We start from the raw sequence: 15,874 nt of genomic DNA, 5'->3' as shown, positions 1-15,874 counted from the left end.
TCGCGTAGCCCCGCCCCCGAAAGCCCCGCCCCGCATAGTCCCGCCCCTCTCTTGCAGGCGGGTTGCCCACACGTGATCAAACTACAGGCTGAACTCTTCTTGGGGTTTTCTGCCTGTCAGAATGGTGGAATAGAATGGTTTGGGTTGGAAGGGGCCCTTAAGATCATGTAATTCCAACCCCCTGCTATAGCAGGGACACCTCCCACCACTCCAGGTTGCTCACAGCCCCATCCAGCCTGGCCTTGAGTGCTTCCACGGATGGAGCACCTACAGCCTTGCTGGGCAACCTGTTCCAAGTGTCTCACCACCCTCTCAGTAATGAATTTCTTCCTAATATCTAGTCTAAAGCCACCCTTTGCCAGTTTCTTAAAAAAAAACAAAAAAAGTCTGTAGGTTCTGGAGACAAAGGTGATCTTGGCTTCAAATTTGTACTCTTTATATTTACTGTATTTCTGCACAAAAATACCTTTAAAAAGCTGATTCTAAATAACTCCATCTGAAGAAGAATCCTTCCACTTATTTGTGCTGGAATAGCAGCAGTGGCATACTCATGTTTATTTATCTGACTTTACCATGAGAAATAATAAGCACAGACTAAATCTTGGCAGTAGGACAAGCAGGACGGGACGTGAGTTATAATAAGGAAATTCTGTGAGATACTAGGGGAAGTATTTTACCCTGAGGGTAGTCAGCTCTTATAATAGAGACACAGAGAGGGTGTGGGATTCCCATCTTTGGGTGTATTCCGTGTGCTGGACAAGCACTGGACCTCTGGTCCTCCTCTGAGCCCTGGACTGGACTACAGACCTCTAGAAATCCTTTTAAAGTGAACAACTGTGACAATGTAGTGACAGCAAAGCGTATAGCCACTGCAACGTCACAGGAATTACGGATGGATCTTACTGCTTAGAATTAATTTCCAACTCCAACAGGCCTTGTACAGAAATGCCTTATCAGAGAGTACAGCCCTGAAAGCATAGTGCCTGCCTTGTTGGCTTAGCTAGCTACAAAACAACACATTTATGTTTCCAGTAGCTGTCTATTCCCCAGCACCATTTATGCCTTCAGAGGTTATTATCAAACTTAGAAAATACTTATGTTTTGCTTTGTTTTAGCATCTGCTTTGATTTTTTTTCTTGAGCTAAACGCTCAAATTTCCTGTTGCTGCAGATGGGAATAGGAGCCCCGTCCCTGGGGCTGTGTGCCCTCTCAATGGGGATTGCCCCAGCTAACGCCCGCTGATACCCGTATGCCTCACAGAAGAGAAGCTGAAAACTTCACTGCGTTTATTTGCATCATGTGTTTGAAATGTACATTCCTTAGGACAATTACTGCGTACCACGATTTTGACTATAAAAGCGTTGGAGGAATCGTCCCCATCCGGAGGCAGCAGTAGGTAACAGCTGCACATTCATATAAACGAGGGAACACACCTACAAGCACAGAGATCACAAAACACTTTGTACACTGCAAGAATGGTTCGTGATACCCTTCCTACAGCAGCCGTTTTCTGGTTGTAACGGTGACAGCTGTACCTAAGAAAAGAACAAACTGCCAGCTAAGAGCAGTGCTCTTGGGACAGCCATCCATTAACAAACACACGGCGTGAGAAACAAGACATCTTCTACACAGCTGAGCAGAAAGACAGCAAGTGAGAAACAGACTTGTAACGATGGATTTGGATTTCTTCATTGCAGGCAAATTCAAGGAATGAGCTGTGCAAGGCACTGTGGCACAGCTCTCGTACAAAGTGCAGGGAGAGCTGCTCCATGCCATGCAGCGAGCTGCAGTCAGACACCGAAGGAATAACAACAAACAGGAAGACTTGCAAGCATTGGAACACCTCAGTCTGACATTGACTACATGTTTGTCACCAGATGTGTACAGCTCAGGTGACAGTATCCATGTCTCTCTCAGGAGCGATCAACCCCCTGAGTCTTTATCCCCATAAAACGTAACAAAATGGTGCACAGAGTCACTGTTGCTTAGCCATTTGTTTTCAGAGTCGATATGAAATGTAGCTGCAATTTTATACCAACATCATGTTAAAAATGTGGAAAAAAGTTTTCGATTCCAGGTGTCGCCACACTGCCCTTTTCATACTGCAGCACACCCGTCCTTCAGTTTCACATTGCACAGCTGCAAAAGGATTTGGAGCTCTGTAGGACGCTGTTGGCTTTTCCACGCTTCCAGCAAACTGAAGTTGTTCTGTGATAAAGCACAAAAATCAGATATCCTTATGCCATTCGGTTTAAAAAAAAATATCCTGAGTTTAATAGTGTGTGTGTGTGTGTGTGTGTGTGTGTGTGTGTGTGTGTTTGCAGTCATTTGGATAAGAAATCTCGTGTGTGTGTGTGTGTGTGTTTGTGTGTGTGTGTGTTTGCAGTCTTTTGGATAAGAAACCTCTCCAGAATTGCAGTGAATCAGCTCGTTTCAGCAGCTCCTGTGCCTCGTGTGGTGCTGCCCAGCACGGCATCCAGCGGAGCTCTCTTCTTGCGGATGCTGCGCCCCGAGGCGATGAGGTCGGCGTATCCCCTCTGGTGGGAGAAGGCGTAGGCAGAGCGCCGGGCAGACACCCCCCGGCGGAAAGCACTCTGCCTCCGCTGCCACTGCTCCTCTTCTGCCAAGTACTTCTTACGGTTCTTCTGGATCTGCGTGCATGCAAAGAGAGATCAGTTTGTGGGTTCTAAGGCAAAGGACTTGTTCTGTTTTGTTTTTTTTTTTTTTTTAGAGGGGAAACAACCTGATAGTTGAACAGAAACTGCTTAGCAGGAAGGTTTTCTTGTTTAAATTTGATTCTGTTAGAAACAAGAATAAATGCACAAACGCATGAAAGCTTCAGAGTGACCTACTGCATCGTTTCGCACTTTGTTATGTTCATTTATTTTTGGAATGTCTTTCATTAAAGCCAATTGAAGATGCACTGATTGAAAGCTACTCTTGTGTTCTCAGACAGAATCACAGAATGGCCAGGGTTAGAAGGGACCTCAAGAATCACAAAGCTCCAACCCCCTGCCACATGCAGGGCCACCAACCTCCACATTCAGTACCAGCCCAGGCTGCCCAGGGCCCCATCTAACCTGGCCTTGAACACCTCCAGGGATGGACGGGGCATCCACAGCCTCTCTGGGCAGCTGTTCCAGCACCTCACCACTCTCTCTGTAAAGAACTTCCCCCTGACATCCAACCTAAATCTTCCCTCCTTCAGCTTAAAACCATTTCCCTTGTCCTGCTATAATCTACCCTTTCAAAAAGTTGACTCCCCACACTAACAATATCTTTTTAGACATAATTGCAGTATTAACTATTTGCAAACTCACATGCAATTTGCCAGCTCAATGCAGAATAAACGCGAACAAAAATTGGCCACTATCCCATGACACATAACTGACACTCCGAAACAGAGCAAATAACAAGAGAAGCTGTGCCATCAGTAGCCTCAAAGCAGGTTTCTGTGGTTGTACAAAGAGAAGTGCTAGGCCAAGCCAAAGGACAGATTAGCCACTGATCATTTTCTCTGATCTGTAGGCTGAGATGCTGCATGTACGTCTGCATTACACAGAGGCACATGAGGGTTGTAACAACATGTTGAAGTAAGGCAATGTTTGTCACACAGCTGGAGGCAAACCTGAGTCAGCCCCTGGAGGCCCAGCAGGGCACAGACCCTAGCTTGTCCCTCATATTAGCACCGCTGCTGATGCCTGTAAGTAAATATGTGCCAAAAATGAGACTTCACTCACTCGATCACTTTCTGAAGGACAAATTGTCATGGATAAGAAACGCTGTGCCACCACAGGGAGTAAGCACACAGCAATTGTTAAAGCCATGGTCAGCCAGAGGTACAGCTGTTTCAGAGCATTTGGAGCAGTTCCTAGGAATAAAAGGAGCAGAATTTAGTGTATGATGTGATCGTGGAAAGTAGCTACACAACACAAATAAGATAATGAATGCCACAGCTTCTTCCCTATGAAGCTGGCACCCAGGCACTGAGCTGTGCAGCATAACTTTCAGCTTTTATTCAGAGGCTCCAGGATAAATAAGTAAAATAATACAAAGTTATTGTAGCACTTCTATTGCAATTTATCCATACCCATGTTAAAACTCCTCTAAGTGCTATGCAATGCTGCAAGACAAATGCCTGGCTGAGAAGCAAGGGTTTTGTCCTGCTTTAAAGGTTACAAAGCAAGAAGTTCTCCTGGTATCACTGCTACAGATGTGGTCTGGAAAGCAAGTGATATTTTAGTACAAATGCCAAACACCCAATCTCACAGAACTTTTGCCAAACTAAGTCACAGCTGTATCTTTAAACACACAAAATATCCAGCTAGAAAGTATTTATAGAAGTCTAGAACATTACTGAAGGTCAAAGAAAATATTACGTTAGAGGCAACTGCCTTTTTTCAATTGGATTCAGTTTAGCAGGAGAACATAAAATTAAGGAGTGTGTTATCTCTTTTGAGGATATTTAGATCTGAGGCAAGATACAAAAGATTTTAGAAAATTACAAAACTTGGTTTTCCTAAAAATAAAAAAATTCCAAAAAAAGGGCAAGACACAGAAAACACTCACCTGTGAACTGAAAAGCAGAAGGAAAGAGAACGTGGATTCCTGCACTGTGGAAATCAAACGTGATACCAAAGTAAATTGCAATACTCCCAAATACTGAGAAAGCATTAACGAAAGTCCAGTAAGATGTATCCAAACCAATCTGAAAGTAAACAAAAACTCCAAATGAGTTTATTAATTCAAAAAGCAATGACAGGACAAATAATGTTAAGACTTCTCTCATTCAGTTACACTTCAGCCTAAGATACATAATGTTAACAGAGAAGCAAAAAGCAAATAAAAACTTCTGCAAATTGTTTTGCTTTAGTAGACAAAATTAAAAACATGACCAGAACGTGTTTTCAGAGCAAGAGAAGTAAGGAAGCTAAAGCTTACTTGCCTGAAGGTTGACAACAAACACAAGAGAAGTCGCTGCTGTGACAGCAAATGACTGATAATCTGAAGGTGCTTCTCCATCTTGCCCCATAGTTTGAAGGTAAGCTCCATATGGTATGAAGAAGATTACCAGTGAAGTCATAGCTCCATGAAGCAAACTTCTAAAGAATTTCTTGTAGTTAAAAAGTAAATCTTTCTGTCCCAAAACGTACAGTCTTGGGAATCGAAGACTCAGTTTGTCACTCACATCCTTAATAATGGAACAAAAAAAGAAAAGTTGCAGCAATTTCTTGTTCTAAGTGTGAACTTCAGAGAGCAAGAAATTCAACTACACAATGCCCCCCCTCAAATGGCAGATTTATTTTTCTTTTCAAACATTTGTGCAGGCAGCCAAACCTTCCACAGAGTCATGCGTGCAATTAGGAAGGAACAAGACTAGAACTTCTAGCGAAGCTATTGCATACTCCATTTTCAGGGCTTAATGATTTTAATGATTTTTTTCAACCCAAGAGGTTCTATGACTCTATGCTTCTCAGTTTTCAGCCCATTATTTGCAAGGACAAGACCATCCACATTTGTGTAGGGCTTTTTAGCTACAAATTGTGTTGGAGTTTTTCCCCTACACTGTGAATAAACAGAAGACTACCATTGCATATCCTGACTTCTGTTCTCTAACATACTCTCAAATGAGAGGTTAATTTGATACTAAACTTATTTCTTAACTTTTGTAGTAGATGTGAACACAAACATTGATTTGTTTGGTCAGCAAGTAACCCTTGCATCGAAAAAAAGGTGAAGAGGGCCAACACCACTTGTTCTATTGCATTAAAAAAAAGCTGCACAAGATGTATTTATTCCATTAATAAAAGTTCTTGCTGTAGTGTGTACACGAAGTCACAGAACATATTTTTAACAAGCAGCACTGGCACTGAAGACCTCAGAATTGACTGACTTTAGCTACTTCAGTAACGCTCTCCTTATCGTCTTTTGCTACCTCACATGCTGTAAAGAATACATGTTAAAAAAAAAAAAATTCCTTCTGCATAAACAGAAGCAACTTAAAACTCGATGCTGAATGTCTTTGGATTAATCTGTTGTTAGCAGTGTGGAGAATACCTGGTCAAACAAGCCAACTAACAGAACTGGGAGACTCGAATACAGCACATTGTACAGCGTGATGAACCAGTCTTCATATGCTGTCTGAAAAGGAGGAAGAATTTAAATAGCTGATGATTACCTTTTTTAATTCATTTTTTCTATGATTTTCTTTCTAGTACCTTAGAAAATAAATCTGCTCCATTATACCACTATATCACATCTCTGTTTACCATTTTGCTTAAGCCCATGGAGATGCATCTCATCTCTCACAGGCTTTCTGGCACACAGATGAGCCACAGCCTTTCAACAGCATGTGAATTTCAAGCACTACCATTTACAGTGAGCACATTTCAAGCCATTCTAACCAGCAGTTCAAGATTAAAAAAAAATTTTTTTTGATTTTTTACTGATAAATAAATGCATTGTCTCTTTTCACGTAGGAATATTTTAAGCAGAATCGTTAAGAGAGGTTTCCCAAACTACTGTTTAAAAATCTCTTCCTTTTTTTTCTTCTCTGTGCAATCATGATATTTATTTTAAGTGTTCTGAAGTAACACTTGAAGTAAATAGCTCAGTAATTATTATTACTAATTACTGATGCTAATTTTGGGTTCCCAGCGCTTCCCAGGCTAAACGTTTGCTATTCTGCACTAACAAAAAGGAAGACTTGCTTGTTAATACTGGACACGAGCATGCCTTCTTACCTGGGCAGAAAAGCCATTGAAGAATGAATACCAGATGTGGACTAGGGTGAAAGCAAAGTTTTTGTAGAAAAAATATCTTAGAAACTTGCACATCCTAATGTAAGACCATCGCCCGTGGACCAGCAGCAGCCTCTGCAGGTAGCGGAACTGCCCAAAAGAGTAATCGCTGGACATCACAGCTTGCATCCCTTCTTGGCCACTGATTCCAACTCCAATGTGGGCAGCTAAGTTAATGAGACAAATACAACATATATTGCTAAACAAAGAGAGAGGAACAACGTCACCAAGGGCAAATCTTTCACCAGTTCTGATTCTCTGCTTCACATTCTCCAGCCTCATTTTATTTCTGTATAAAGCACAAAGGCTTCATTAAAGATTAACACAACAATGCATATGCTGTTCCTTGCCCTGTTATTTAGTGCTCACATCTTCACTGCTTTTTGGATCCTCTCTCCATGCTTGTTCTGTCAGAATGGATACAGGCAAATTTGAGGAGATAACTAAGTGATGAGACAAAGCGAATAAATCCCTGACCCAACTGTCCAGGCAGTTACAGACTTCCTAACATGAACCATATCCCAGACGTTTGTTTTTCAATGGAATTCCTTAGGAAGTGTTTCAAAGAGTACCAGCTGCAATACAGGAGGCTAATGCCACAGAGCAAGGTGCACCTAAGCTACTCTTTTGTCTTGGTAATGTTACACTTCTGCAATCCTTAACATGGTAACAGATGTAAATCAAATCCCTTCTTACAGACTACATAAAAAGCTAAAACATATCAGCAAAAAGCACGAACCACTTCACAAAGGGTCTTCTCAAAAGGGGAAAGCACAGTCATAGAAGCTAACAAGTCTCAAGAAACGTTAATGTGGATAATGAAACAGATGGCAGAGTCTTCTGAACAAACAGAAATAGAGAAGAGGCTGTGGAAGAACTCTCACGAGATATTCCCTACCAAGAGAAGTCTTACAGCTGCCTTACTTTTTATCATGTTCACATCATTGGCACCGTCCCCAATAGCCAGAGTAATAGCTTTCTTGTATTTCTTCACAAGATCAACCACCATAGCTTTTTGCTTCGGAGTCACTCGACAGCAGATCACAGCCTTGCATTCACATGCCAAATCAACAAAATTCTTCTGCTGCTGCTCTTTGTAAGCTTCAGCCCTTCTTTTCTTCTCAATTTGCTTTTGTTTCTCTTCTTCTGTTTTGGGGAATTTCAGTTTAAGTTTCTTCTTCTTCTTCTTTTTCTTCTCTAGCAGGATTTCATTCTGTTTAACAAAAATGTTATGTTCCCTTCTACACCATTTTAAAACAGCACTCCAAGGGCTGCCTATATGCACAACACATTTAACTTCATTGTGCCCCATTTACAGCATTTTAATAAAATACTCATTAAAATGTTTGTCCAGAGAAGCAAATAAACAGCCATGGAGATAACAGAAACAATACACCTGGTGGGATGAACAAAAGTAAAATGCTTGTGTTTAGTGTCACAGCACATCTACAAAGGAATGTTTCTTCTGATGGAAGCTAATTCACCTGTTCAACACAGGTAGAAGCGTGTCTTATACACACATGTTCATTTCTTTATACAGAACAAAGGCTCAGGTCTGGAATGCTGAAGTGCAGCAGACGGTCCTTAGCTCTCTGTTGGACTTTTCTCCTTGGCAGGTGTCTGTAAAAGCAGCCTGCTGACAGGGCGGGTAACAGTCACTGAATTACTGCTAGTCACCTCTGCTAAAAGCTCTTCTCTGCTTTCTGAGCTCATGTAAGAGCACCGTATTGCAGGACTGACCAGAAAACCTGTCTTTTGTTTCTATGCTTTCACTCCTGTATTTCATTTCAAGCACAATTTCTGTGCTTGTACAGCCCAGCACCCTCTACAGCTGGCAGTGATCTCCTTCCCTTTCTCATTTTGTTCCATTAGACTTGGATCCCCACGAAGAACAAACACTCTAAAACTCACTCTGTGCTTTTGTAGAAGCTTCGTTTTACTTTGATGGCAGCTACCAAGGTGATGTGAAAATCCCAAGGCAATCCTTCACTGACTGCTATTTTCAATCTTTAAAACTAAAAATACTTCTGAACATAAATAGCAAACAGAAATGGTCAACTGGTGGCACAATGCCCACAGAATTTTCATTAATTGGTTTAGCAAAGGATACAAATGAACAATCCCCAAGGAAGGACAACGTGACACCCCCACATCTCAAATACAGGGGAGATCCTTCTTCATACATACCAACCAGGAGCCAGTGATGATTAAAGCACGATTTCTACTACCCTGAAAGAAGGGTTCATTCATTCTTAGAGACGAATGTGAAGTTGATCCAGCTCTATTCCTCTGGTTTTCTAACCTAGTCTGAAGAAGACCACTGGGAAGAAAAGCAAACACTATTAAAGAAAAAGAATTAAGACTAAACTTAGAACTAAATTAAAGTTTGCAGACACAACATTTTGGGTAATTATTTACTGGTGAACTTAGCAGTGTTGGGCTCATGGTCGGACCCGATAACTTTTTCCAACCCAAGCAATTCTGTGCTTCAACTATTCTATAATCAGTCCCGGACTGAAAATCTGCAGGAAAGAAATGCAAGAGCTGCTGCAAAGCTTCTCTTTGCTTGACTTTCCTAAAATTGAGTCAGGAATGGTTTCACACTGTTACACAACCCTAATTCTTCTCCTAGCCCCACACAGCTTTTCCTTGGGTCTGCCCATTTTGGCTAAGCTCAGAATACTTTGCAGTCCAGCACATGTATATTTTTATAGCTTAGGTCTGTGCTGTGTGAGCATAGAACAGCATGAAATATCAGCTGGAGTTCAAGGATAAGTACCAAGAACAAAAAATGGCAAATACTCAAGATTTGGAATGCAGAAGACTTGCTTAGCCCAATCCAGATGAGCACTCTTTATGAAATCTCATGATTATCAGAGGAATGGGACCATGAATCAAAATAGGAAGCCATCCAAACTGATTGCATAACCCCCTCTCCTAAATGATGAGAAATTGTCAGAGAGGAGCCAGCCACATCAAGTGCCTTAAAATGCCAACAAATCAATGAAGTACAAATGCTCTTCATGTCTTTTTTTTTTTCCTCCAGACCATGGCAGCAACTTATTTGGTTGCTTATTAGCATACTGTAGAGACCACCCTGTACATGGCCACACAGCGAGCAGCCTCAGCATGACCATCTCCTGCAGAAGCCCAGAAGTGAGCAGAGCCAATCACCCACTACATAGGGGGAAAAAAAAAAAGAAAAAAAAAGACCAACTAGCAACACGTTTCTCCATAGAGCTTAGAAAATGCTGATCTTAAAAACAAATTCTTCTGAATCATTCAGAAAGTCTGTCTCCCTCAATATTAGTGTTTTCCCAGTAGAGGTTGCAGGTTTTTAATCAGCTGCGCTACCAAGGACACAGAACTGAATTTTACCACAAGCTTAATGTCAACAGCAGTTGAACTAGAACTCAAAACCTCCTCCAGAGTGCTACCACCTTTATCCACAATGAAGATGTTGGCTTGTAAAATTAAAATTCCAGAAAAAAAAACAACAAGAAGCAGTGTACAGTTAAACAACAGCCAGCAAATGCTGTTCAGTTACTGGATGACCACTCTGGGACAAACCAATGTTACTGCTAATTATAAAAAATGAACATTTTTAACTCCTACACAAGAAATTCTTTGTGTTTCTCACTTGCCTGATATCTTCTCCATAGCAGATTGTTGTTTCATCTGTTAAGAGTTCACAAGAAAATCCAATATTTTCAGCAGTTTCTACAATAAAAATAAATACATGAATATGTAAGAGAGGAAAGTGTCTGCTTAAAGTTGAGTCTTGAGTAACTGCTGGGAGGAAGCCAAAAGTAATTTTTGAAATTATGTTTCAGCATGAAGTGTTCCTACCACGCAGTGTGAGAAACAGGGAAAAATATATTAGTATGGAGAAGCAGGGGAATACTTGTTAATTATTTCCCATAGAACAAGAGCTGTGTAGCAATAAAGATACAGTGGATAAGGTGTTTAAAGTCAACAACTTTGTATTTCCTGTTCTGTGTTTACTACACATCATACACTATTGTGGTAAATTGCTACATGATGTTTTGAGTGCAATAACGCTAGTGACCTGAAGTCTATCAGCCAACTCATGGAAGAAAGTTCCACCCAGACTTATTTAACTTGCTTATGGACATGCTGTCTCCGTATCAGAGAGCCATTACACCAAAGCCAGCACAAGAATCAGTCACTGCAAGAATGGCACACTATCTTGCCCCATCCTTAATCCTGATTCACGAGTGATGCTGATCTGACTGCATCTCCATCCAGGCTGTAGTACAGTCATTCTTATTTGCAAACTTAATGCCATTTTTTTGATGAAATGTGTCCCTGGACTGCAGAATTAACTACCAAAAGAAAAGTAAATTAATCTTGGTAAGCAGCATTTGTAGTTTCTTTGAAAAGTACATTTTCATTGTAAAAACGATGAATTTGGCAAGCAAGTGTTCTGTCCTCAGAGCCAGACAAACCTGGTGCAATGAAGATGCTTTTTGTTAAAAGCAAACTGCCGTTATTTGCTTTGCATTGAGAAAAGCAGTCACTGGGTATTTCTCTACAGAAAGACAACCACAAAATCTGTCATGAAAGCTAATCTCTTGGAGGAACAGAAGGTGCACAGAAGCCCATCCATTAAATCTGGTTTGGGAATAGCTGGCACGAACTTCAGCACAGTTCTGATTTAGCTGGACTTTCATACTGCTCTTCTAGAAAATGTGCCTTATAATAAGTCTGCATTTGTCCCTGTTTCTCTTCTCAGTGTTATCCTATTCTTGCTAGCTCTTTGGCTGTTAACAAACTCACCTTTTTTGTCTCCAGTAAGCACCCAGATTTTAATATCTGCTTTTGAAAGTTTTGAAATAGTTTCTGGAACTCCATCCTGTAGTTTGTCTTCAATAGCTGTTGCACCAAGAAGCTAGAAGACATTTGAGACACGGGCATTCAGTAGGATTATCATCTGTAGAAAACAATTCTTTTACGGTAAAGAATGAAACTACTTTGGCTATGTCTTAAACCGAGGTAAGGCTCAAAGTAAGAATTAAGTAAAGACAAACCCTTGCATGTAAAAGTCACTACACTGAAATACAGGTTCTAAAATGTAAGAAGATAAATTGTTAGAAACTGGAGAAGTGGATGATTGAAATGGTGGAAAGTAAAGAAAACTAGTTGACTAGAATACATCCCCCTCAGTTTTAAGCCTTCCCTAGAATTTGAATTGGTCTTAAAGCCAATAAAATATTGAAAAGATCTAAATCAAAAGGCCCTATAAACAAGGATAAATTATTTTCAAAGAGATGTGTTTCTTCTTACATAAGAATAAAAATGCATTAAAAATTTAACGTCTGACATACAATCAAGTCTTTTTCTATTTCCTCATATACTTTGTCCAGAGCTTCATCACGATTGCTTGCAGCTACACTGGCCTCCATGAACTTTTTATTCCATGCTTCAAATTCATCATGACTAATGTCCCTATAGCAGAGACAGAGTGTTCTTAGAGTTTCCCTTGCAAAAACCTGAAAAATAATGAAAAAGACATTCACAAAAAAAACCAACCAAAACCCTTTGAAAAAAGGACTTCAAAGTTACAGTCATAAGCGTAGATCTAATAAAACAAAGTCTGTCAGCACAATAAATCTTGAACATCTCATAAATGCCAAAAATTAAACTACAACTGACAAGGCAGCTTGAGTTAAAAGGCAATCTGAGAAAGTGATAAACAGAACAGAGCTTAGTGATACGGAATACTCGTCAATTAATAACAAAAATATAAAGTAATAGACAAAATTTAAGCTCACTTCTCTTGAAAATACAATTAATGCTTTTTTTTTTTTATATGCAAGATAATCTAGTATGGGAATGATCGTTTCTCAAGTTTGGGATTATGTACAGAATCAATTACATGTCTGCATTTGTTTGAATAGCTCAGCAAAAGGACATCAACTATCAACTAATTTAGACTACGATCAAAAAAAGTTCGACATGAAATTGTAAAAACAGCATGAAAAATGCAAACATACATCTAGTGCTTCTTCCGTCGCTTCTCTCTTTAAATTCCTTGGGTGCAACCGTTCAAAAATTACTGTATCAGCTCCTTTGCAATACAGCCTGATACGTCCATTGGAATCTCTTACTGTTGAGTAAAACAGGAGCGTTGGACAAAATGTGGGAGGACATTTACATAAAGGAATATTTCAGGTTAGATTCTTCATTCTACACAAACTACATGGCCACGTTTCTCCATGGTACATCACCCCTCATACTGTTCAGCTAAGCACCTAGGTTGAGAAGTACATTTCGCTTCCATGACAGGACAGGATATTTAGATTGTCCCCCTAAAATATGTTTTTGGTGATGTTTCATACAACATTAACATCCCACTTGCACACAGGAGAAGGGCAGACACATACACTAAAGATATTATGCATCATAACCATTGCCACAAAATCAACAGGTCTGCAAACAGCTCAAGACTGAGTATTTTTAAAGGTAATTAGAACAAAAAATAAAGAACTATTTATACCTCAGTCTGCATACCTCATTTCTACCAAGCACATACAACCAATTTGGTTCTGGGAAAATGGGGAATGAATTATCTTTTTCACATTTCTTCAAACTTCTACTAAAGGAACATAAGATCATCTTCAGTAGAGGCCTCATCTGAGCACCATGACTGCTAAATGGACACATCTGCACCTAATTTCAATGCCTTATTTTGCAACTGAGATCAATGTGGACTAAAATCTATCATAAAACTTTGTGTCTCAGAGCCATTTCACCTAGGAAATACAACTGACTTTTCCTAGAAGAGATCTTGCAAACTAGAGGTCGGCTGTAGTCAACTTACCAATGACAGACATTCGTTTCCTATCACTGTTGAAATCCAGGATGGCGAGGACATCGTAAGTTCTTTCAGTCCCCATTTCACTTATTGTGATGGTATTTTGTGTTCGTGAAAGAAAAACATACCCAAAGTTTCTGGCTGCTGTAACCAAGGCCCCTTCGTCTGGGGAGGCTGCCTGGTAGTTGATCTGACCTGCGTCATTGACAAGTGAGAAGGAAAACAAGCCAGGGCACACCTGAGCATTACTGGGGCACTTGGATCACATAGCTGAGAATTTCATGCCCGTTCTTCAAAGTGATTGAAAGCCAAACATGTAACGTCGCGTTGTTTCCCCTTTTGAAGTGGCATCTGACACAATGCTGCAGCACCTGAGAGGAGTGCCACCAGAGCAGGAGCACTGGGACCATCCCTTTTTATTACAGGTATTCCCCAAACAGGCTGAGCCATTGATCCCCTTCCACCCATGCAGAAAAGCAAAAACTAACTTCTCCATCTCAAAACAAATATTACTGAATTTCTCAAGTATTGTCATTCGAACACTTCCACAGAAGTGCCAAAAACCAAAGCAAAACGTAAGTCCTTGCCCACAGGTACTACCAACACAGTACAATTGAAACAACTGTCAAAAGGTCAGTAGCAAGAGCAAGAACATAGAGGAAACTCATCGTTTCAAAGAGATCTCTCTACAATTGGAGTAAGGCAATATTGCTCTCCTCTTATGTTGAGCATCTCATAAATGTTCAACCTTAATTTTCACACGTATGAAGTCTTCATCACACCTTCATTCACCTTCAAACTTAGTTTCTGTCAATCTTTCTGTTACTCATTTTTGTTACTGGCTGCTGACATTCTCAGAACATACATCATTTGGGTATGTGTACAGGACTGTATTTCAAAGAGTAAACAAATGAAATCTTCATGTGGAAATTGCTCAGCTTTCCACACTGAAAACAAGTTTCCAAACGTTTGCACTTTCACATGTGTATGGGGAACCAGAGACTATGCTAGTGTCATTTTATTTCAGGCTCATGTTTTTGAGATTTAAAGATGCATTTGAGTAGAAAGAAGACTGTTCACAGGAACTCAAGATGTTTATATAAACCGTTCCACTACCTTTCTCAATCTGCTGTTACTTAAGGTGCACATTTGCCAAAACTGTAACCATCATTAAAGACAGCTTTCCTTCCGCAAAGAGCTAGATAAATTCAGTACAGGATCTGGGTCTTGAAGAAGAACTGCGTCTTGCTTCTGTTTAAAAGAACAGTCTATATCTCCTTGTTTGTGAGATCTACATTAGTTTTGGATTGCCCTCTTGTGCAACTGAACTTCAATTACTGTTTCCAAGAGCACAAGAAAAAAAATACATACTCACCATCAGAAACATCCACCATGACTGTATGACAAACAGAGAGCAGAAGAAAGAACTCCTGGATTTCTGGTTCCTTTTTGGACTTTATTTGTTCTATGAGATAGTGATCATAGAACAAGAACTTTCCATCTGCATACATATTCCAGCTGAAATCCACCTGCTGCTTAGAAATAGAAGAATTAGCGTTATCCCATGTGCAATCTTTTGTGCCTACCTGCCTCTCCTCATACTTTAGCACGACAGTGCTCCTACAAACTGCAGGGTCTGTGATGCTGGATCACACAAACCTACCTCTGGGTGGCTTGGGAGCTGGCCTGCTCCATCCCGGCAGTCTCCTGCAATGCAAGCACCATCCGTTCCAAGAAACAGGACAGGAAAAAAAAGATTGTTACAACTCATTCACAAGGTCAGCAGTATAGAGTAGCTACATCTATCGTACCAGAATATCTCAGATTAAAAAAAAAAAAAAAAAAAAGTCAGATTCATTCATATCATCAGTACCTTTTATTCTGGTGGCTATACCTGCCTATGCTGGTATCACTATGTCAGTGATACCAGAAAAATTAGAAAAAAGGCATCTTGTACAAGTGTCATAAAACATCCTTGTTGTTTTAACAGAGCCTTCACTGTCAGAAATCCTTCTTCTTAACTTGGAGGTCAGATGTTTAAGAAGCACACTCTGTTGTTTGCACTGACAAACAGTGGTTCTGTTATGGAGAACATCACTGCGTTATTCCAAATACAGACAAACTCATAAACAGAAGGAACTAACATTAAAATGAAAAGCTTCTGCTCTTACCACACTTTCTTAGTTGTTCCTTGGATTAACTCTGCCAGAGCATTTCTAATAAAAGAAAGCAGTCT

General features: G+C 40.2%; 1 protein-coding gene across 7 annotated transcripts in view; it reads right to left on the bottom strand.

Annotated features, from left to right (window-relative positions):
• Nucleotides 1-1,269: 1,269 nt before the first annotated feature.
• Nucleotides 1,270-15,874, bottom strand: part of ATP8B1 (ATPase phospholipid transporting 8B1) — a 33,083-nt gene continuing 18,478 nt past the window's right edge. For 5 of the 7 annotated variants that reach the window (XM_085212966.1, XM_085212964.1, XM_085212963.1 and 2 more), the window contains 15 exons: nt 15,302-15,345; nt 15,014-15,173; nt 13,645-13,833; nt 12,818-12,930; nt 12,149-12,313; nt 11,601-11,712; nt 10,445-10,520; nt 8,988-9,120; nt 7,725-8,013; nt 6,744-6,967; nt 6,058-6,141; nt 4,952-5,191; nt 4,570-4,714; nt 3,741-3,871; nt 1,270-2,651 (listed from right to left, as the gene is read on the bottom strand). In XM_085212966.1, coding sequence (XP_085069092.1) covers nt 2,424-2,651; nt 3,741-3,871; nt 4,570-4,714; nt 4,952-5,191; nt 6,058-6,141; nt 6,744-6,967; nt 7,725-8,013; nt 8,988-9,120; nt 10,445-10,520; nt 11,601-11,712; nt 12,149-12,313; nt 12,818-12,930; nt 13,645-13,833; nt 15,014-15,173; nt 15,302-15,345 — 2,333 coding nt within the window. In that variant the 3' untranslated portion in view covers nt 1,270-2,423. Of the gene's footprint in view, nt 2,652-3,740; nt 3,872-4,569; nt 4,715-4,941; nt 5,192-6,057; nt 6,142-6,743; nt 6,968-7,724; nt 8,014-8,987; nt 9,121-10,444; nt 10,521-11,600; nt 11,713-12,148; nt 12,314-12,817; nt 12,931-13,644; nt 13,834-15,013; nt 15,174-15,301; nt 15,346-15,874 lie in introns of those variants that run through there. The other 2 variants (XM_085212968.1, XR_014880360.1) reach the window with 2 other exon arrangements.

The sequence above is a fragment of the Meleagris gallopavo genome, chromosome Z (assembly GCF_905368555.1).
Source record: "Meleagris gallopavo chromosome Z, MGAL_WU_HG_1.1, whole genome shotgun sequence".
Lineage (NCBI taxonomy): Eukaryota > Metazoa > Chordata > Aves > Galliformes > Phasianidae > Meleagris > Meleagris gallopavo.
Note: the sequence above shows the minus strand (reverse complement) of the source record. Positions and strands in the feature narration are given on the sequence as shown.